General features: G+C 41.1%; 2 protein-coding genes across 4 annotated transcripts in view; one reads left to right on the plus strand and one right to left on the minus strand.

Moving 5' to 3' along the window:
- Positions 1 to 7411, minus strand: part of DNAAF6 (dynein axonemal assembly factor 6) — a 70691-nt gene extending 63280 nt beyond the window's left edge. The window contains exon 1 of the mRNA XM_069100447.1: positions 7281 to 7411. The gene's annotated coding sequence lies outside the window, so the exon portion shown is untranslated. The remainder of the gene's footprint in view (positions 1 to 7280) is intronic.
- The window catches only part of NUP62 (nucleoporin 62), a 65382-nt gene continuing 55454 nt past the window's right edge, over positions 6777 to 16704 (plus strand). The window contains exon 1 of one of the 3 annotated variants that reach the window (XM_069100446.1): positions 6777 to 6987. In XM_069100446.1, coding sequence (XP_068956547.1) covers positions 6867 to 6987 — 121 coding nt within the window. In that variant the 5' untranslated portion in view covers positions 6777 to 6866. Of the gene's footprint in view, positions 6988 to 7020; positions 7714 to 16704 lie in introns of those variants that run through there. The other 2 variants (XM_069100445.1, XM_069100444.1) reach the window with 2 other exon arrangements.

The raw sequence follows: 16704 nt of genomic DNA on the forward strand, positions 1-16704 counted from the left end.
TGATAGATCTCTGGAGAAAACTGAATGGGGATAAAAAGGAATATACTTTCTTCTCAGTGGTTCATGGCACATACTCAAAAATTGACCATGTTCTCGGGCATAAAAACCTCACAATTCTATGCAGTAAGGCAGAAATATTAAATGCATCCTTCTTAGATCATGATGCAATAAAAATTATATGCAATAAAGGGCCATGGAAAGACATACTAAAACCTAATTGGAAATTAAACAATTTAATCCTAAAGAATGAGTGGGTCAAACAAGAAATTATAGAAACAATCAGTAATTTCATTCAAGAGAATGATAATAATGAGACAACATACCAAAATTTGTGGGATGCACTAAAGGCAGTTCTTGGGGGAAGTTTTATATCCCTGAATGCATACATGATTAAATTAAAGAAAAGGGAGGTCAACAAATTGGGCATGAAATTGAAAAACCTAGAAAAAGAACAAATTCAAAATCCCCAATTACATACTAAATTAGAAATATTGAAACCCAAAGGAGAGATTAATAAAATTGAAATTAAGAAAACTATTGAATTAATAAATGAAACTAAGAGCTGGTTTTATGAAAAAACAACAACAACAAAATTGAAAGACCCTTAGTCAATATGATAAAAAAAAAGAAAGAAGAAAACCAAATTATGAGTATCAAAGATGAAAAGGCTGAATCTACCACCAATGAAGAGGAAATCAAAACAATAATTATGAATTATTTTTCCCAGTTGTATGCACATAAATTTGACAATCTTAGGGAAATGGATGAATACTTACAAACATACAAGTTGCCCAGATTAACTGAAGAGGAAGTAAATTACTTAAATAATCCCATCTCCAAAAAAGAAATTGAACAAGCCATCAGTCAGCTCCCTAGGAAAAAATCTCCAGGGCCAGATGGATTCACTAGTGAATTCTATCAAACATTTAAAGAACAATTGATTCCAATACTCTACAAACTATTTGGGGAAATTAGTGAAGAAGGAGTCCTACCAAATTCTTTTTATGACACAACTATGGTACTGATACCTAAATCAGGAAGAGATAAAACAGAGAAAGAAAATTATAGACCAATCTCCCTCATGAATATAGATGCAAAAATTCTAATTAAAATACTAACAAAAAGACTACAGCAACTTATCTCAAGAATAATACACTTTGATCAGGTAGGATTTATTCCAGGAATGCAAGGATGGTTTAATATTAGGAAAACCATCAGTATAATTGAGCATATCAACAATAAAACTAGCAGAAACCACATGATCATCTCAATAGATGCAGAAAAGGCTTTTGACAAAATCCATTCCTATTAAAAACATTAGAAAGTATAGGAATAAATGGAGCCTTCCTTAAAATAATAGGTAGCATCTATTTAAAGCCATCAGCAAGTATTATATGTAATGGGGAGAAGCTAGAAGCATTTCCCATAAGATCAGGGGTGAAACAAGGGTGTCCACTATCACCCCTCTTATTCAATCTAGTAGTAGAAATGTTAGCAGTAGTAATTAGAGAAGAAAAAGAAATCATAGGAATCAAATTAGGCAAAGAAGAGACCAAGCTATCACTCTTTGCAGATGATATGATGATATACTTAGAGAATCCTAGAGAATCAAGCTAAAAACTGCTTGAGACAATAAATAAATTTGGCAAAGTTGCAGGATATAAAATAAACCCACATAAATCCTCGGCATTCCTATATATTTCCAATGAAATTCAACAGCAAGAGATATAAAGAGAAATCCCATTTAAAGTTACTGTAGACATTATAAAATATTTGGGAATCTACCTGCCAAAACAAACCCAGGACCTATATGACCACAACTACAAAACACTTTTCACACAAATAAAATCAGATCTAACTAATTGGAAAAATATCAATTGCTTATGGCTGGGTCGAGCTAATATAATAAAAATGACTATTTTACCTAAATTAAATTATATATTTAGTGCTATACCAATTAATTTACCAAAAAACTACTTTATAGAACTAGAAAAAAAAGTAATAGTAAAAACTTATTTAGAAGAATAAACGGTCCAGAATATCAAGGGAATTAATGAAAAGAAATGCTAGGGAAGGTGGACTAGCTATACCAGATATCAGTCTGTATTATAAAGCAGCAGTCATCAAAACTACTTGGTACTGGCTGAGGAACAGAGGAGTGGATCAATGGAATAGATTAGGCACACGTGATTCAGAAGTCAATGACTATAGTAATCTAATGTTTGATAAACCCCAAAACCCTAGTTTTTGGGATAAGAACTCACTATTTAACAAAAACTGCTGGGAAAACTGGAATACAGTATGGCAGAAACTGGGCATGGACCATTATCTAACACCATATACCAAAATCAAGTCTAAATGGGTGCATGATCTAGGTATAAAGGTTGATACTGTAAGCAGTCTCCTACAACAAGGAATAGCTTGCCTATCAGACTTGTGGAGAGGGAAAGACTTTATGACTAAACAAGAATTAGAGAACATTATAAAAGGTAAAATGGATAATTTTTACTACATGAAATTGAAAAGTTTCTGTACAAACAAAGCCAATGTAACCAAGATTAAGAGGGAGGTGGGAAATTGGGAAAGAATCTTTACAACCTATGTCTCTGACAAAGGACTCATTTCTAAAATATACAGAGAATTGAGTCAAATTTATAAGAATACAAGTCATTCCCCAATTGATAAATGGTCAAAGGATATGAACAGGCAGTTTTCAGAGAAAGAAATTAAAGCTATCTATAAGCACATGAAGAAATGCTCTAATTCACTATTGATTAGAGAAATGCAAATCAAAACAACTCTGAGGTACCACATCTCACCAGTCAGATTGGCTAAGATGACAAAACAGGAAAATGACAAATGCTGGAGAGGATGTGGGCAAATTGGAACACTAACGCATTGCTGGTGGAGTTGTGAACTGAACCAGCCTTTCTGGAGAGCAATGTGGAATTATGCCCATTGGGCTATAAATACTTTCATACCATTTGACCCAGCAATACCACTCCTAGGGTTATATCCCAAAGAGATCATAGAAGTGGGAGGAAGACCCATATGTACAAAAATGTTTATAGCAGCTCTTTTTGTGGTGGCAAAGAATTAGAAATTAAGAGGGTAAGGGGCGGCCAGGTGGCTCAGTGAGTAAGAGCACTGGCTCCAGTGTTGGGACGACCTGGAGATCAAATCCCGGGCTCAAACACTCAGCACCACACCCAGAAATAACTGGCCGTGTAACCTTGAGCAAGTTACTTAACCCCGATTGCTTAAAAATAAAAAAAAAAATAAAAAAAAAAGAAATTAAGAGGGTGCCCATCAAATGGCTGAACAAGTTGTGGTATATGCACATTATAGAATACTATTGTGCTATAAGAAACAAGGATCAGATGGACTTCATATTTACCTGGAGAGGCTTACACAAACTGATGCTGAGTGAGAAGAGTAGAACCAGGAGAAATTTGTACACAATTACAGATGACCAACTTTGATAGACTGGACTTTTCTCAGCAATGTAGTGATATAAGTCAATCCCAAAAGACTCATGATGGAGAGAAACATGTGCATCCAGAGAAAGAACTGGAAAGAACTGAGTTTATATCCAGATGGAAGCAAACTACCTGATCTTCTTCCTTTTCTTGTTTGGTTTTATGTCCTCTTTACCATTTTTTTCATTCCATCTGATACAATCCATCTTTATAACGTGATTAATATATAATGTGAAAATATTTACAGATCCCATACTTGTGTATATTCCGCCATGGGGCAGAGGGGAGGGAGGGGAACAAAATGTGAAACTCAAGGAATTGTGGAATTGAATCTTGTAAACTAAAATTAAACAAAAATATTAATTTAAAATAAAATAAATTATTAATAAAACCAACCAACAAAAAAATGACTTCAGTCTTCTTTCCCAACCTGCCAACCTCACCTCCCTCTACCCCAATCCCAGGTTGGCTTATCATATTACTGAGATAAAAGAAATTGTAGGGGTGGCTAGGTGTCCCAATGAATAGAACACCGGCCCTGGAATCAGGAGGACCTGAGTTCAAATCCAACCTCTAGTCCTGTGACCTTGGGCAAGTCACTTAACCCCAATTTCCCTCCAAAAAGAAAAACAAACAAAAAAAGAAATTGTAAACAGACTTGCTTTCAAGACACATAAGAGAATTCTGTTTAACTATCCACCATCTCTAGGTGCTAGAGCTGGAGGTCTGTAGACTCCTTTTAAAGGCACAAGATAGTGATGTGGATACAAAGGTGCCCTAAGGGTTAATATTAAGGGTTGCTTTATCAGTGCCTGGTGAGGCTCCCTGCTGAGCCTGAGCACCCTAAAGTCTCTTCCTTTTATCTTGGAATACCATAAAACTCCCCCCCTTATACTGAACCACAAAATGCCTTGTCTCCCTCATCCTGGGTGATGGGTTTGTGTGTGTGTGTGTGTGTGTGTGTGTGTGTGTGTGTGTGAGAGAGAGAGAGAGAGAGAGAGAGAGAGAGAGAGAGAGAAACGGGCCTGGCCTGGCCTATGTTTATTGTAAATAGCACATAGTGGAGGTCCAAGCCTCCATGGTTTTTCAGGGCCTCTTCATTTTATACATTCATAGAGATAATAAGGTGGAGTCTTGATTGGAAAGCCTTTAAAAGTTTGATAATATAAGAAAGCAAGTTAAAATGTTTATGTGTATATACTTTTATATACACAGTCTCAATCAACAAGCATTTATTATATACAGAAACAGGCAAAAACTAATCAGCATATTATCCAAGTCTGGCAGTTTATACAATGTTTCACATCCCAAATCCACCACATCTACAAAGAATGGATGGTGCATTTTCTCATCTCTTCTTTTTGGCTAACTTTGGTCATTATAAAGTGTTACTTTATATGTATAAATACTTTAAATATATAAAGTAAAAACAATTCTGTTCTCTCAGATGCTCAAACTTTTAGGCCATAGGATAAAGCAGGTCTGAGTAGTCTCAGATTCCAATGACCTTTAGTTCTAGTCCAGGTGCTCAATCTGGGGTCTGTGAATTTGGTTTTTGTTTTTATACTTTGATAACTGATTTTAATATAATTGGTCTCCTTTGTGATCCTATGTTTCTTTATGTCTTCAAAAATAATTGGTTCTGATGAAGGGACCATAACATTCACCAGACTAACAAAGGGGTCCAGGCTGACACACAGAAAGATGAAAACTTCTGTTCTGTATTGTTACCAATAACATCTAGTCAAGTGATGGCTAGTTATGTTTCTGGAGCTTGAGAACTGGAGGATCAATCTGGAGCTATTTGAGGAAGGATCTAATTATGGATTTGAGAATGCAGGAACATGAATTTCTCTGTCTAAATATGTGATAACTAATAACCTGGCATGTTTATTAAGTACTTGTTAGAGGCAATAATATCTAGTACTTACATTGATTTAAGGTTCACAAGCTCCTTAAAGGGACAAAGCAACAGCACTATATGGCAAGCTCAGCAATTATCCATGATAATTCTGAAGGACTTAGTATGAAAAATGCTGCCCATCCCCAGAGAAAGGACCGATGGTGTTTGAATACAGACTAAAGCAACTTTGGGGTTTTTTGCACTTTATTTTTCTTGAGTTTTTTAATTTCTGTTTTGTTTCACAACATGCCTATTATGAATATGTTTTGCATGAGTATACATATACAATCTATATGGAATTGATTGCCTTCTCAGTGATGGGGAGTGGGGAGGGAGGAAGTGAGAGAATTTGGAACTCAAAGTTTTAAAAACAAATGTTAAAAAAATTGTTTACATGTAACTGGGGAAAAATTTAATACTGAATAAAAAAGGGGAAAAAAATCAAAACTCATTACATATATTAACTTATTTTATCCTTCCAACAACGCTGCAAGATTGTCACTATTATCCTTGTTTTACAGAGGAGGAAAATGAGGCTGGAAAAAGTTAAGCGACTGAGGCTCCCCAGGGGGCTGCTTTGAGACAACCTCGCTCTCTGCCCCACCCCACGGGTACACTAGGAACGCCTCCATCTTTACGCAGTCCCCAACAGGGCAACTGGGATCTCCCTTGCTTTGCCCCTCCCCCAAGAGGCTGAGAGAACGGTTCACCATGCCTCGGCCCCACTGGTTAATTGGTACAGTCCTTATAGGGCTCCCCCTTCTCAAAGTGCTGTTTTGGGACATCCCATTATGTCTCCTCACAGGGTTAAATGGAACTGCCCCGCCCTAGTGCCCCATTTTCATGAAGCCCCAGAGACCATTTTTAACATGTTCCGCCACTACAGGACTAATGGGATCGACCCCATTCTGACCCGACCCCGGAAGATCGAAAACGCCCCCATCGGGCCACTACCCCAAAGGGCTGTTGGAAGACCCCCATTTTGTGGCTCCACAGGTTATATGTTTCTACTGCCCCCGTTACGCCCTGTTTCCACAAAGCTGCTGGGATCGTCCCTAGTTTGTCCCCACACAGGGTTAAATGGTATCGCCTACGTTATGTCCCGCCCCCTCGAGGCTACTGGGACTGCTCCCAACTTGCCCCACCCCCACAAGGCTAGGGAGGACTTCCCCTCACCCCCACACCGTGTTCCGCCCCCACAGGATAATTAGGACCGCCCCCATCCTGCCCCCCATCCCCCCGCTCCCGCAAGGTTTTTGGGATCACCTCCCTTGCTTCCCTTCCCGAAAGGGCCGTTGGGAAACCCCCTCATAGGGTTGAGGCCGCCGCTACTTTCCCCTCCCCCACAAGAAAGCTTGGCTTGTTCCCATCTCATTGTGACTCCGCCCCCTACAGGGTTGCTGGGAACGCTTCCCTCCTGGCTCCACCCCAGAAGCTCTCCTCAGCTTCTCAGCGCCGCAGCTCCCGGCCACCGACTGCTCAAGATGTTCCGCTGGCCCTATGCCAAAGGCCAAAACACCCCGCCATCCCCAGTGCCAGGCCCCGGGGAACCCTATCCGAAGTCATTCCTCATGGACAAGGCCGATCCGAGGGTGAACCCGTTTGGTAAGTACGGCGGCACCGGGTAGCCTCCATCACATTTTTCACTAGCACAGAATTGGGAGGTGGGAGGGCGGCCTTCTCCCGCCTTTTTTCTTTTCTTTTTTCCTTTTTTTTTTTTTAATTTGACTTCGACCTCGGTGGTTTTCGTGGAGGCAGCCTCGGCCTGTGCGGCTAACTCTCGTTGTCGCGATGCCCCCTCAGCCATTTCTGAGACTGCTAGTCGGCGCCTAGCCCAGTGGCCCTGACCGTTAACCACTTGTCGGACCCTAACAAATAGGGGGACGGATCTCCATTACCTGTCTCCTGCGGTCTGTGTGAATGTCTTCCTCGGCTTTTTCCGGAGGTTCCCTTCTTTAAGTCGGTTCGTGAGACGCGGTACAGGATTCAAAAAACGCTTTAGGGCCTTTGGATCTGTCCTCAAGCAAAAAAGAAGTCCGAGGGCTCAGCTTCTTCCTGTTGTCACGGCAACTACGGGTCTCTTTTCTCCCGGGTACCCGCTAACTTTTCCCACCAATTAGAGGAGCCGGCCCTCTAGAGAAATCCGAGAAGCAGCCAATAGGACGTCCGGACCAATGGGAAGCCTTCCCCCCTCCACCCCTCCAGTTAGCTGCCTCTGCTACAGGCTATGCTGCTTCCTTCCTACCGGACGTAGGACGCTGGCACGCTGTTGTGCAGGCCTGCACAACTTCACTTCCGGGCCGGGAGCGGGAGCGGCAGCCATTGTGGTGAGTTCGTATCGGCTTGGGGGTCTTTTATCTTTACTTTTCTGTTATTTTCCTACAGGAGTTGGCAGACTTCCTTTCCCTGTGCCCGGGCACTTCTGCCCGCCCCCGAAGGCTGGACTAACTGCCAACCAAGCTCCCTAGTTGTGAGCCGAAAGGCCGGGCACAGGGACCCGAGCGGAGCAAACCGGGGGTTGCTTTTGTCGCCACCCGGCTTCCGTTTCTCCACGTGTCTGTGTCCCCTTCCTCAGTCCAAGGAGTGGCGGGGATCCTGCTTAGGAGGCGCCCTCTCTGACCCCTTCTTGTGGCTTTGGATGGAAAAGACCAGCTCATGGAGATGGAAAGCGGAGCCCCGCAGCACGCTGTCACTAAGGCAAAGTCGCAGGAGCCTAAGTTCCAAGTTTCCCGCCTTTTTATACTTCACTATGGCAGCTCTGTCCTTTCGCCTCTGAAATGTCTTTGCTTGCCCTGTGCTTTTGGTACCTGGCGACTTTTTTCTGAGAAATACATACAGAGGTAGCGTTGGCTTTTCGTTTTCCTGCGTGCGTACCGTTTGCTGAGGTTAGATTTCGTTAGATTGTGTTTGTCAGTGACTTATCTGTAACAGTTGCTATTTAGGGTTTGCCTGAGTTTCATAAGGTAACTACTTATCCCTTGTGGTAGCATTTAGTGGCTTTGATAAATGTATACAGTAAGACCAAATTGTGTATTTTATTTGTAGACCAGCTGAGTTTCTTTCCTGTTGCCCTGGCTGCCTACTTTTAATAGTGTTAGTGCCTTCCTTAATGGGGAAAGGGAAAGTCGTCAGCGTTTAAGCTTTTACCTTGTCTTACGTGGTGCTGAGGAGCTGAACCTTTCCGGAGTAATTCAGTCTTCATCAACCATAATAAAGAGTTTGGTGGAGCAGGAGGCCATTGAAGCTATTGGAGAAAATAGAAATGTTTGTTTCTCAGAATTTCTTCTGTGAGCTATTATCATAGAGAGGGAGTTTGGCATAGTGGATAGAAAGCTGGCTTCGAAGCTAGGGAGAGCTGAGTTCAAATTACTCTTCTGATACCCACTAGGTGTGTGACCTAACCTCTGGGTTTTCAAAGGGAGTTTTATAGAACCCTGGGAGATTCCAGCTCAAAATTCTTTTCAGAATAATAGTAAGATGTCTTAAGTTCTAATACAGTAAATATTGATAGATATACCCCATGTGAATAAAAGGTCATTGGGGGAGTTTTCAGTAATTTTTAAAAGTTGTAAAGGGGTCCTGAGACCAAAAAAGTTTGAAATCCACTTCTCCAAGTAGCCTCTCTAGGACTCTTAAGTTGCAAAGAACGTGGCTGCCAGCATTGGTAGAGGGAGTTTATTTGCCCTGAGTTCCCCAGTAATAGTGAAATCACAGGTCACAGTCCTGTTCCTCACCTATTGCATAATCATTGAGTGTCTGCTCTTTGTTTATGTATTATATTGGTGAAGCTTGCAGAGAATAATGTATAAATAAAATCTGAATTAGCCCTCTGCAACTCTTCTGTTCTGACTAACCAAAACCTATAGTCCCTGGGCTAGTGAACTCACTATTCTGTGTTGTGCCATCAGATGTGTGTTGATAGCATCTGTCTCACACACAAAGGATGATAACTCACATGTACATAAAGTAGAAAATAGGTGCCCAGCTCAAACCAATCTACAGGATGGCACAAACCTTATAGGAGACACCCTGTGAATGCATTAGACTCAGACACTACATAAAACATGTTCTCTTTGGTGGTATATCATTTGATATATGGCCAGAACTAGCAGACCAGGTGTGAGTAGCAAAAAAGTATGTCTCTGATTTCAGTGAATTTTGGTTCTAGATGCTATACCAGCTTGTCAGTTGTTGATCACTAGTGATTGAGACTTGACATTGGTGCGATTGCCTGGAGGGTCTAGAAATGTATGTCTTTTTCCAGGGTTATGATACTTGATAACATGGTGGTGTGCTGAGTTCTCCCAAGCTAATGCTTAGCTTGGAATCTCCCTGTGGAATGTAACTTTCATGCCCATAGGAGGATTCCTATCTTACACATTTAAAAGTAGTCTGCTGTTCTTCAGCCTCAGCAGCTTGAAATTTGAGTAGCTAGCTCATCAAATTCTGTCTGTGTCTTGAAGGCAAGTCTGTTTAGTACTTTGTTCCTTTGTTTTATCTCAGCACATTCAGGGAGCCCCAAACCAGCCTGGCTTTTTTGGGGGGGTGGGGGGTAAGAAAGAGAACTTAGCAACTAAAGCACAAAGAGAAATGAGAAAGCTTCTGTGATACAAGGGATGTGTTTCCCCTCCTCCTGAAGTTAGTTTTAGGAAAGTGAGTCTTTGCCAAGATCTCTAAATATACCTGGGAAGCCACAGTTCAAAACGGTTTTACTGGAGGATGCAAAATGATCAGTCCTGGATGGGGATTTCAGGTTGATTTCAACTGCTTGTTAATTGGTGCTTATTAATTGATTGCTACAGGATTTCCTGTAAGTCTTTAAAAACCACTAAACTTGACTGCTTACTGTTTGCTTTAGTACCCAACCTCCTGTCTTGGAAACTTTGTCCTGGGGAGAGTGTAACCTTCTGTGTCTTAGATAAGTCCCAGAGAATTGCTTGGGAAATGCAGAAGTTAAGGGCCTTCCTACATGTCACACAGCCATTCAGAGTTGGATATGAAACCAGATCTTTAAGCCCCCCTCCCTCCCACCATCTCTTCCCACTCTGCCATGTAGCCATTCTCTCTTCATTGATCATTCATAAATCATTCATCTACAAAGCTTGTAGAGTTTTACATTCAGTGACCCTTGGAAAATTTACTCTGACCAAGTGAATAAATGTCCAGCTTTAAGATTTCCAAGTCAGTGATAGCTTTGTGTTGTGAAAGCTAAGAGTTTAATGTGACCTTTACTTATTGAATTCTCTGGGGCCCAAGAGCCCAGAGAGGAAAGTGTCTGGCCCCCTCTGCCACTTGTGGAGAGTTGCCTGGTGCACTGAGTGGTTACACGGACTGCCCTTGGGCACACTTTGGATATCCAAGACAGGGCTTGCTGCCAGGTGTTGGGCTCAGCTCCCTCCTGGCTGCCTCTCACTACTATATCTTAGTGGTGTCAGGAACCCTGCTACTAAGTGTTGGGCAGAACCTTTCCTGCAACTTGTATCTTTGAGAGTTACCTGGATAATGAGAAGGTTAGGAACTTGGCCCCGGGTCATAAAGGGAGTGTGGGAGGCCGAACTGTGAACTCAGACCCTCCTGGCTTTAAGCCTGGTTCACTATCCATTACAGTACTCCGCCCCTCTTAGGAGATCTTAGGCTTTATTAATAGAAACATAATATGCAGAGTATTGTATCTCCAGTGGATCTCTATCACTCCAGACCTGGAATCTGGTAGACCTGAGTTCAAATCTGGCCTCAGACCTTTACTAGCTGGGTAACCCTGGGCAAGTCATTTCACCCTGTATACCTCAGTTTCCTCCTCTGAAAAATGGAGATAAGAATAGCGCCTTCCTCCCTGGGTTGAGATCATTTGTAAAGCGCTTAGCACACAGTAAGCACTATGTAAATGTTAATATCATTATCATTGCCTGGATGGTCCAGCCAGTTCTGAGTTAGGAAAGATAGTGATAAGCCAGAGTTTGTCTAGAGGAGGGTAGCCAACAGGATGAGGGTACTGGAGAGCATGCTATTTAAGAATTGGTTTGAAGAGCTAGGGAAGGTTAGTGTGGGTAGAGAAGATTGGGGGGGGGGGGGCAATGTGATTGGTTTCATGTGGAAGAATGTCTTAAATTAGCAGCACTACTTGAAGTGAGGCTGGAAGTGGCTGAGAAGGCTGATCTCTGCTTTCTCTAAAGAGATACTTTCTGATGTTGGCCTGAGGGTGGCCTGGGCTACCATTCGGGAAGCAGGAAGTCAGTTCCCCCTTAGAGGCTTTCCAACTGCAATTGGATGAACAGTTGTTGAGGACCTCTTGTGTGCACTGGTCTTGATGGACTGCTAAGGTTCCTTTCAGCTCTAAGATTTCATGTTTCTGAGTGTGCATATTGGGAGAGGAACTGGAGATAAGAGCCTCTAAAGACAGGTCAGCTAAATCATCTAACTTGGACTGGCTTGTTCTAGTTAATGCTAAGCTGAAGTAGCCTGCAGGATAACTGTGCATGTTGACAAAAGTAGATCAGAGACCTCTAAGGCTGGAAATATCTTAGGTGATTAAAACTCTACCTCTTGTGGTGCCTAATTATGTTTTTATTTGTTAACTAAAAAGGACTAGGGGACCCATTCTAGAACTTTTTGCTTAGGTCCCAGAATTGGTAAGCTAAGCAGTTTGTTTGAGGAGTACTTGAGTTTTATATAATCAGTAATAATATCTTCTCTCCCTCATTTGAAGGGAAAGCTAGCCAAAGATTAGCTCAGAAATCATTTGGGAAAGGTTTGTTACCCATTTATAACAGTAGTTATCCCTAAGGGGCTTTTAGCTATTACACATTAATCAGTTTGAGGCCTAGGCCTGAACCATTATTTGATTTGGAGTTTGGCATATTGTTTCCAAAATTCATCTTTGCTTCTTTCTCTTCTTCTCTTAGAACTTTTTTTCTGTCTCTACATTGTATGAGGGAATTAGACTAGGTAACTCCTAAAAAATTTTTCTGCTCTAGGAGTCTTCTTGCTTTTTTTTTCTTTCTCCATTATCTAAGGCAAGCATATAATGCCCAGAGGTCTACTGTCTTCTACCTCTGTACACAATTTTTCAACCAAATTTGAGGAATTTCTTCTGTTTGGCATTTAATGCACTTTGCCATGTGGCACCAGCTTCTCTTTCCAGCAGGCTGATTGCACATTACTCTCTAACATTCTAACCCAACTGGCCTACTTGCTGTTCTTTGCACAGGATGTGTCATTTCCCACCTGTCTTTTCAGGGGCTCCTGTGTGAAATACTTTCCTTCTTTCTGTCTACCTCTTGGAACCTCTGGCTCCCGGCAAGGCTCAGCAAAAGTACTACCTCCTAGAAGAGGCCTTTCTTGTCATCTTCCCCACCCCCCACCCCCCAGTTGTTAAGCAACCCCTCCCCAATTATTTTGTATATTTCTTGTATTTACTTACTTATGAACTCGTCATTACCCATCCTGTCCCATTCTCCAGCCCCCAGTAAAATGTAAGCTCCTTGAGGGCAGGATCTGCCTCATGTTTGTATTTGTAACTTCAGTGCCTGGCATAGTAGGCGATTATTAATGCTTGCTGATTGATTGTTCTCAATAAATAAGCCGACAGTATGTCATGGAATATTTAGGCCCCTGGAAATATTTCACAGAATGAAAAGATTTGTCTCTCCACTAATTATTTGATATACTTCTAGAAATTCTAGCTGTAGGAAGAAGACAGAAGCAGAATTAAAGGTATAAGCATCAGTAGAGAGAAGACCAAATTATCCTATTTGCAGATGGCACAGTGGTGTACTTTAAAAACCCCAGAGATGAAATTAAAAAAAAAAAACCTCATTGAACCAATGCAGCCAAAATGAGAAGAAAAGCAGAAAATGGGGGGAGGTGGGGGATCTTCACAGCAAGTTTCTTTGATAAGGGTCTCATTTCTCAGATATATAAGGAACTGAGCCGAATTTATAAAAATATGAGCCATTCCCCATCTGAATGTCAAGGAATATAACCAGGCAGTTTGCAGAAGAAGTCGAAGCTATCAATGTTCCGTATGAAAAAATGCACCAAATCACTAATAATTAGAATAATGCACACCCTTCAGGTTGGCTAAGATGTCAGAAAAGGAAAATAAATGCTGGAGGGGATGTGAGAAAATAGGTATAGTAATGCACTGTTGGTGGAACTGTTTAAAAAGCAGTTTGGAACTGTTCCCATAAAGCTATAAAACTACTTTGAGAGCAATACCACTACTAAGTCTACTCACCAAAGGTATGAAAGAAAAAGGAAAGAGACCCGCATGTACAAAAATATAGCAGCTCTTTTTGGGGTGGCAAAGAATTAGAAAATGAGAGGCTGCCCATCACTTGAGGAACAAGTTATAGTTTATGAATTGTGCCATAAGAAGTGATTTTTCAGATGTTTCAGAAAAATCTGGGAAGACTTAGATGAACTGATGCCAAGTGAAGTGAGCAAAACCAGGAAAACAATGTACACAGTAACAGCAATATTGTAAAGATTATCAACTGTGAAAGACCTAGCAAACTGTTCAATACAGGGATCTACCACAACGCCAAAGGAGTCATGATGAAAAATGTTATGCACTTGCAGATAGAGAAGTATGGCCTCAGAGTGCAGATCGAAGCATGTGTCTGTCTGTCTATCTGTCTCTCTCTTTCCATGGCTAATGGGGAGATATGTTTTACATAACTTCATATGTGTTTTAAGTATTCCATTTCTTTTTTTGTCAATGGGCAAGGGAGGGAGTGGAGGGAGAGAATTTGAAATGAAAATTTAAAAAACAAACCGATCAATGTTTGTCTCTCAACTTCAGCAAGGTAGAAAATTAATCTTAAATCAGCATTTCTGTACAGTTCTCAAAGTGTAGTCTGGGCATGTTGGGATCCCGGAACTCCCTTTCAGAGGATGAAAAGAAGGAAACGAGCATTTATTAAGTTCTTACTATGTGCCAGGTATTATTCTAAGCACTTTACAAATACCTCATTTTATCCTCATATTAACCTTGCAAGGTAGATGCTATTATTTTCCCTATTTTACATTTGAGGAAACCGAGGCAGACAAGTTAATTGATTTGCTCAGGGTTGCACAGCTAGGAACTGAGACTGGATTTGAACTCTTTCTGACTTCAGACCCTGCACTCTAACCACTACACCATCTAGATGCCCAAAGCTGTCACAAATCCTTGGGTCCATGGGGCAAAACTTATTTCATAATTATAAGACATTTTAATTTCTAATGTGGTAAATGTTGTCAGATGCCACCCACATAAACTTGCTCTTTGGACTCTCCTTGATCATTTTTAAGAGTAAAAAGGGTCCTGAGGCCACAAAGTCTGAAAATTGCTATTGTACAGTACTAAGAAAAACCCAGGGGAATCTAACCTAGGAGACATTCCAATTCAAAATAACTACAAAGTACATAAATAGTTCCTAGTTAAACTACCATATCACACGTTACATATGAATACAACTACAAAACGCTAGAAATAGAAACTTATGTAACCTCAAATGACTTCTCTCTCCTTCAGTTTATGTGAGCCCTTGCAAGTTTCTCTGAATTCCTCCTGCCTCCTTAGTTGTGCTGCAGTGACATACCACCATTTGACCATTTCCCAGCCTCTGAGCACCCACTTCGTTTCCAGTTTTTTTCCTACCACAAAACAATGTCGCTACTAATATTTTGTTATATTGTACCTCCTTGAGGTATATGCCCAGTGATGAGATTACAGGATCAAAGGCTATGACAATTTAGTAACTTTTCTAATGTAATTTCACATTGTATCAGTGTTTCCAAAATCCCTCCAACACTTAGTATCTTTTATCATCTTTGCCAGCTCGATGAGTATGAGGTAAACCCTTTCAGGTGGTTTTCACTTATTTTCTATTGTCCAATGAAAACCACTTAAAAGATTTCCCTTTTGTAAGTTGCTTTACTTACAATTTTCCATGTTTGCTAGAATACTGATCTTCTATTAAGGGGATGCTAGTTATAGAGGTATTGAAACAGATTGAATAAAGAAGAAAATGCAGCATAAAAATGGCCCTTTAAATGGGCAAAATATACTTGAGCCAATGAGATTATGGCTTTACTCTCATTCCTTTAGTATTTCTCTTTCACTCTCTCTTCTCCCTCTGAAGTCACTGTAATGCATTGTAACCAACCTAAACTTGTACCTGTGGTGTTTCTTTTCATTACTCCTTTGTAACTTTTTTCCAAGAACTTTGTGGTCCACGATTTGTAACCCTATAGCTTCAGTGGAAGAATATTGATGTTAGATGAACTTTGACAGAAACTACCAATTTAAAATCATTGAAAACATTCGGTGATTTCCTGCTGCTGAGTCCTAGGCCCCTAACTCTTTGTCCATCTGAAACACCTTTCCAGAATATGTACATAACGGCTTCTTAGTCCTCCTTTTCTTTGACCTCTTTACAACTTTGTATTTCTTGTCCTTTCCCTGCTCCCTTCTCCTGTGGCTTCCTTCTATGATTCAGCTCTCCTAGTTCTCCTGTCTGCTTTTTTTTTTCCCAGTCAGGATTCTCCCATTTCCTAAGTGAGGCTACTCCTACCCCCCATGTCCTTGTCCCACTCTCCTTCTCTTGCTGTACTGTATCCTGTCCCTTGAAGATCGAAGTTTAGCTTCCCTGGTTTTATTCTCTGTATAGATGACTCCTCTCCCCCTCCCCTCAATCTACATTTGCAACCCTGATCTCTTTCCTGAACTTCACGGCAATACAAACAGCCTATTAGAGGTCTCCATCTGCATGTATCTCAAACTTTAACGTGGCCAAAATAGTCCAAAACCCCATGCCATTCCTCCAGGCTTAGCCATTTCTCACGATGACACCACAATACTTCTAGTCATCCAGATTCCCAATCTCAGTTATCTAGGGAGTACTTGTCCCATAGAGAAACGATCACTTCTTATTTCCTTCGTTGAGTCTTTATAGCCCTAGCATCCAACATACAGCCTGGCACAGAAGAAAGGCTTGATTCATTATCCCCCATGGGAGTTTGCCAAGTCTTACCAATTCTGTCCCCACAACATTGTCTACACTTACTTAGCCTGTGCACATCAGGCCCTTATTACCCCTTGCTTAAACTATTGTCCTTTTAAAATATTTTTTAATTACCTCCTAAATGGTCTTCCTGCTTCCATTCTCTTATTCTCCAGCCAACCTTCTGGGTGCTATCGAATCAATGTTTCTGAGTCACAGACCTAACCATGTTAGTCTCCTACTAAGAAATCACTGGCTCCCTATTACCTTTAGGGTAAAAACAAAAGCCTTAGCTGGGCTTTTGGAGTCCACCACAGAAGGGCTCCAAGCACCC

The sequence above is a fragment of the Petaurus breviceps genome, unplaced genomic scaffold (genome assembly GCF_028583685.1).
Source record: "Petaurus breviceps papuanus isolate PSGF00001 unplaced genomic scaffold, PetGlider_PUasm1.0 400, whole genome shotgun sequence".
NCBI classification, from domain to species: Eukaryota; Metazoa; Chordata; class Mammalia; order Diprotodontia; family Petauridae; genus Petaurus; species Petaurus breviceps.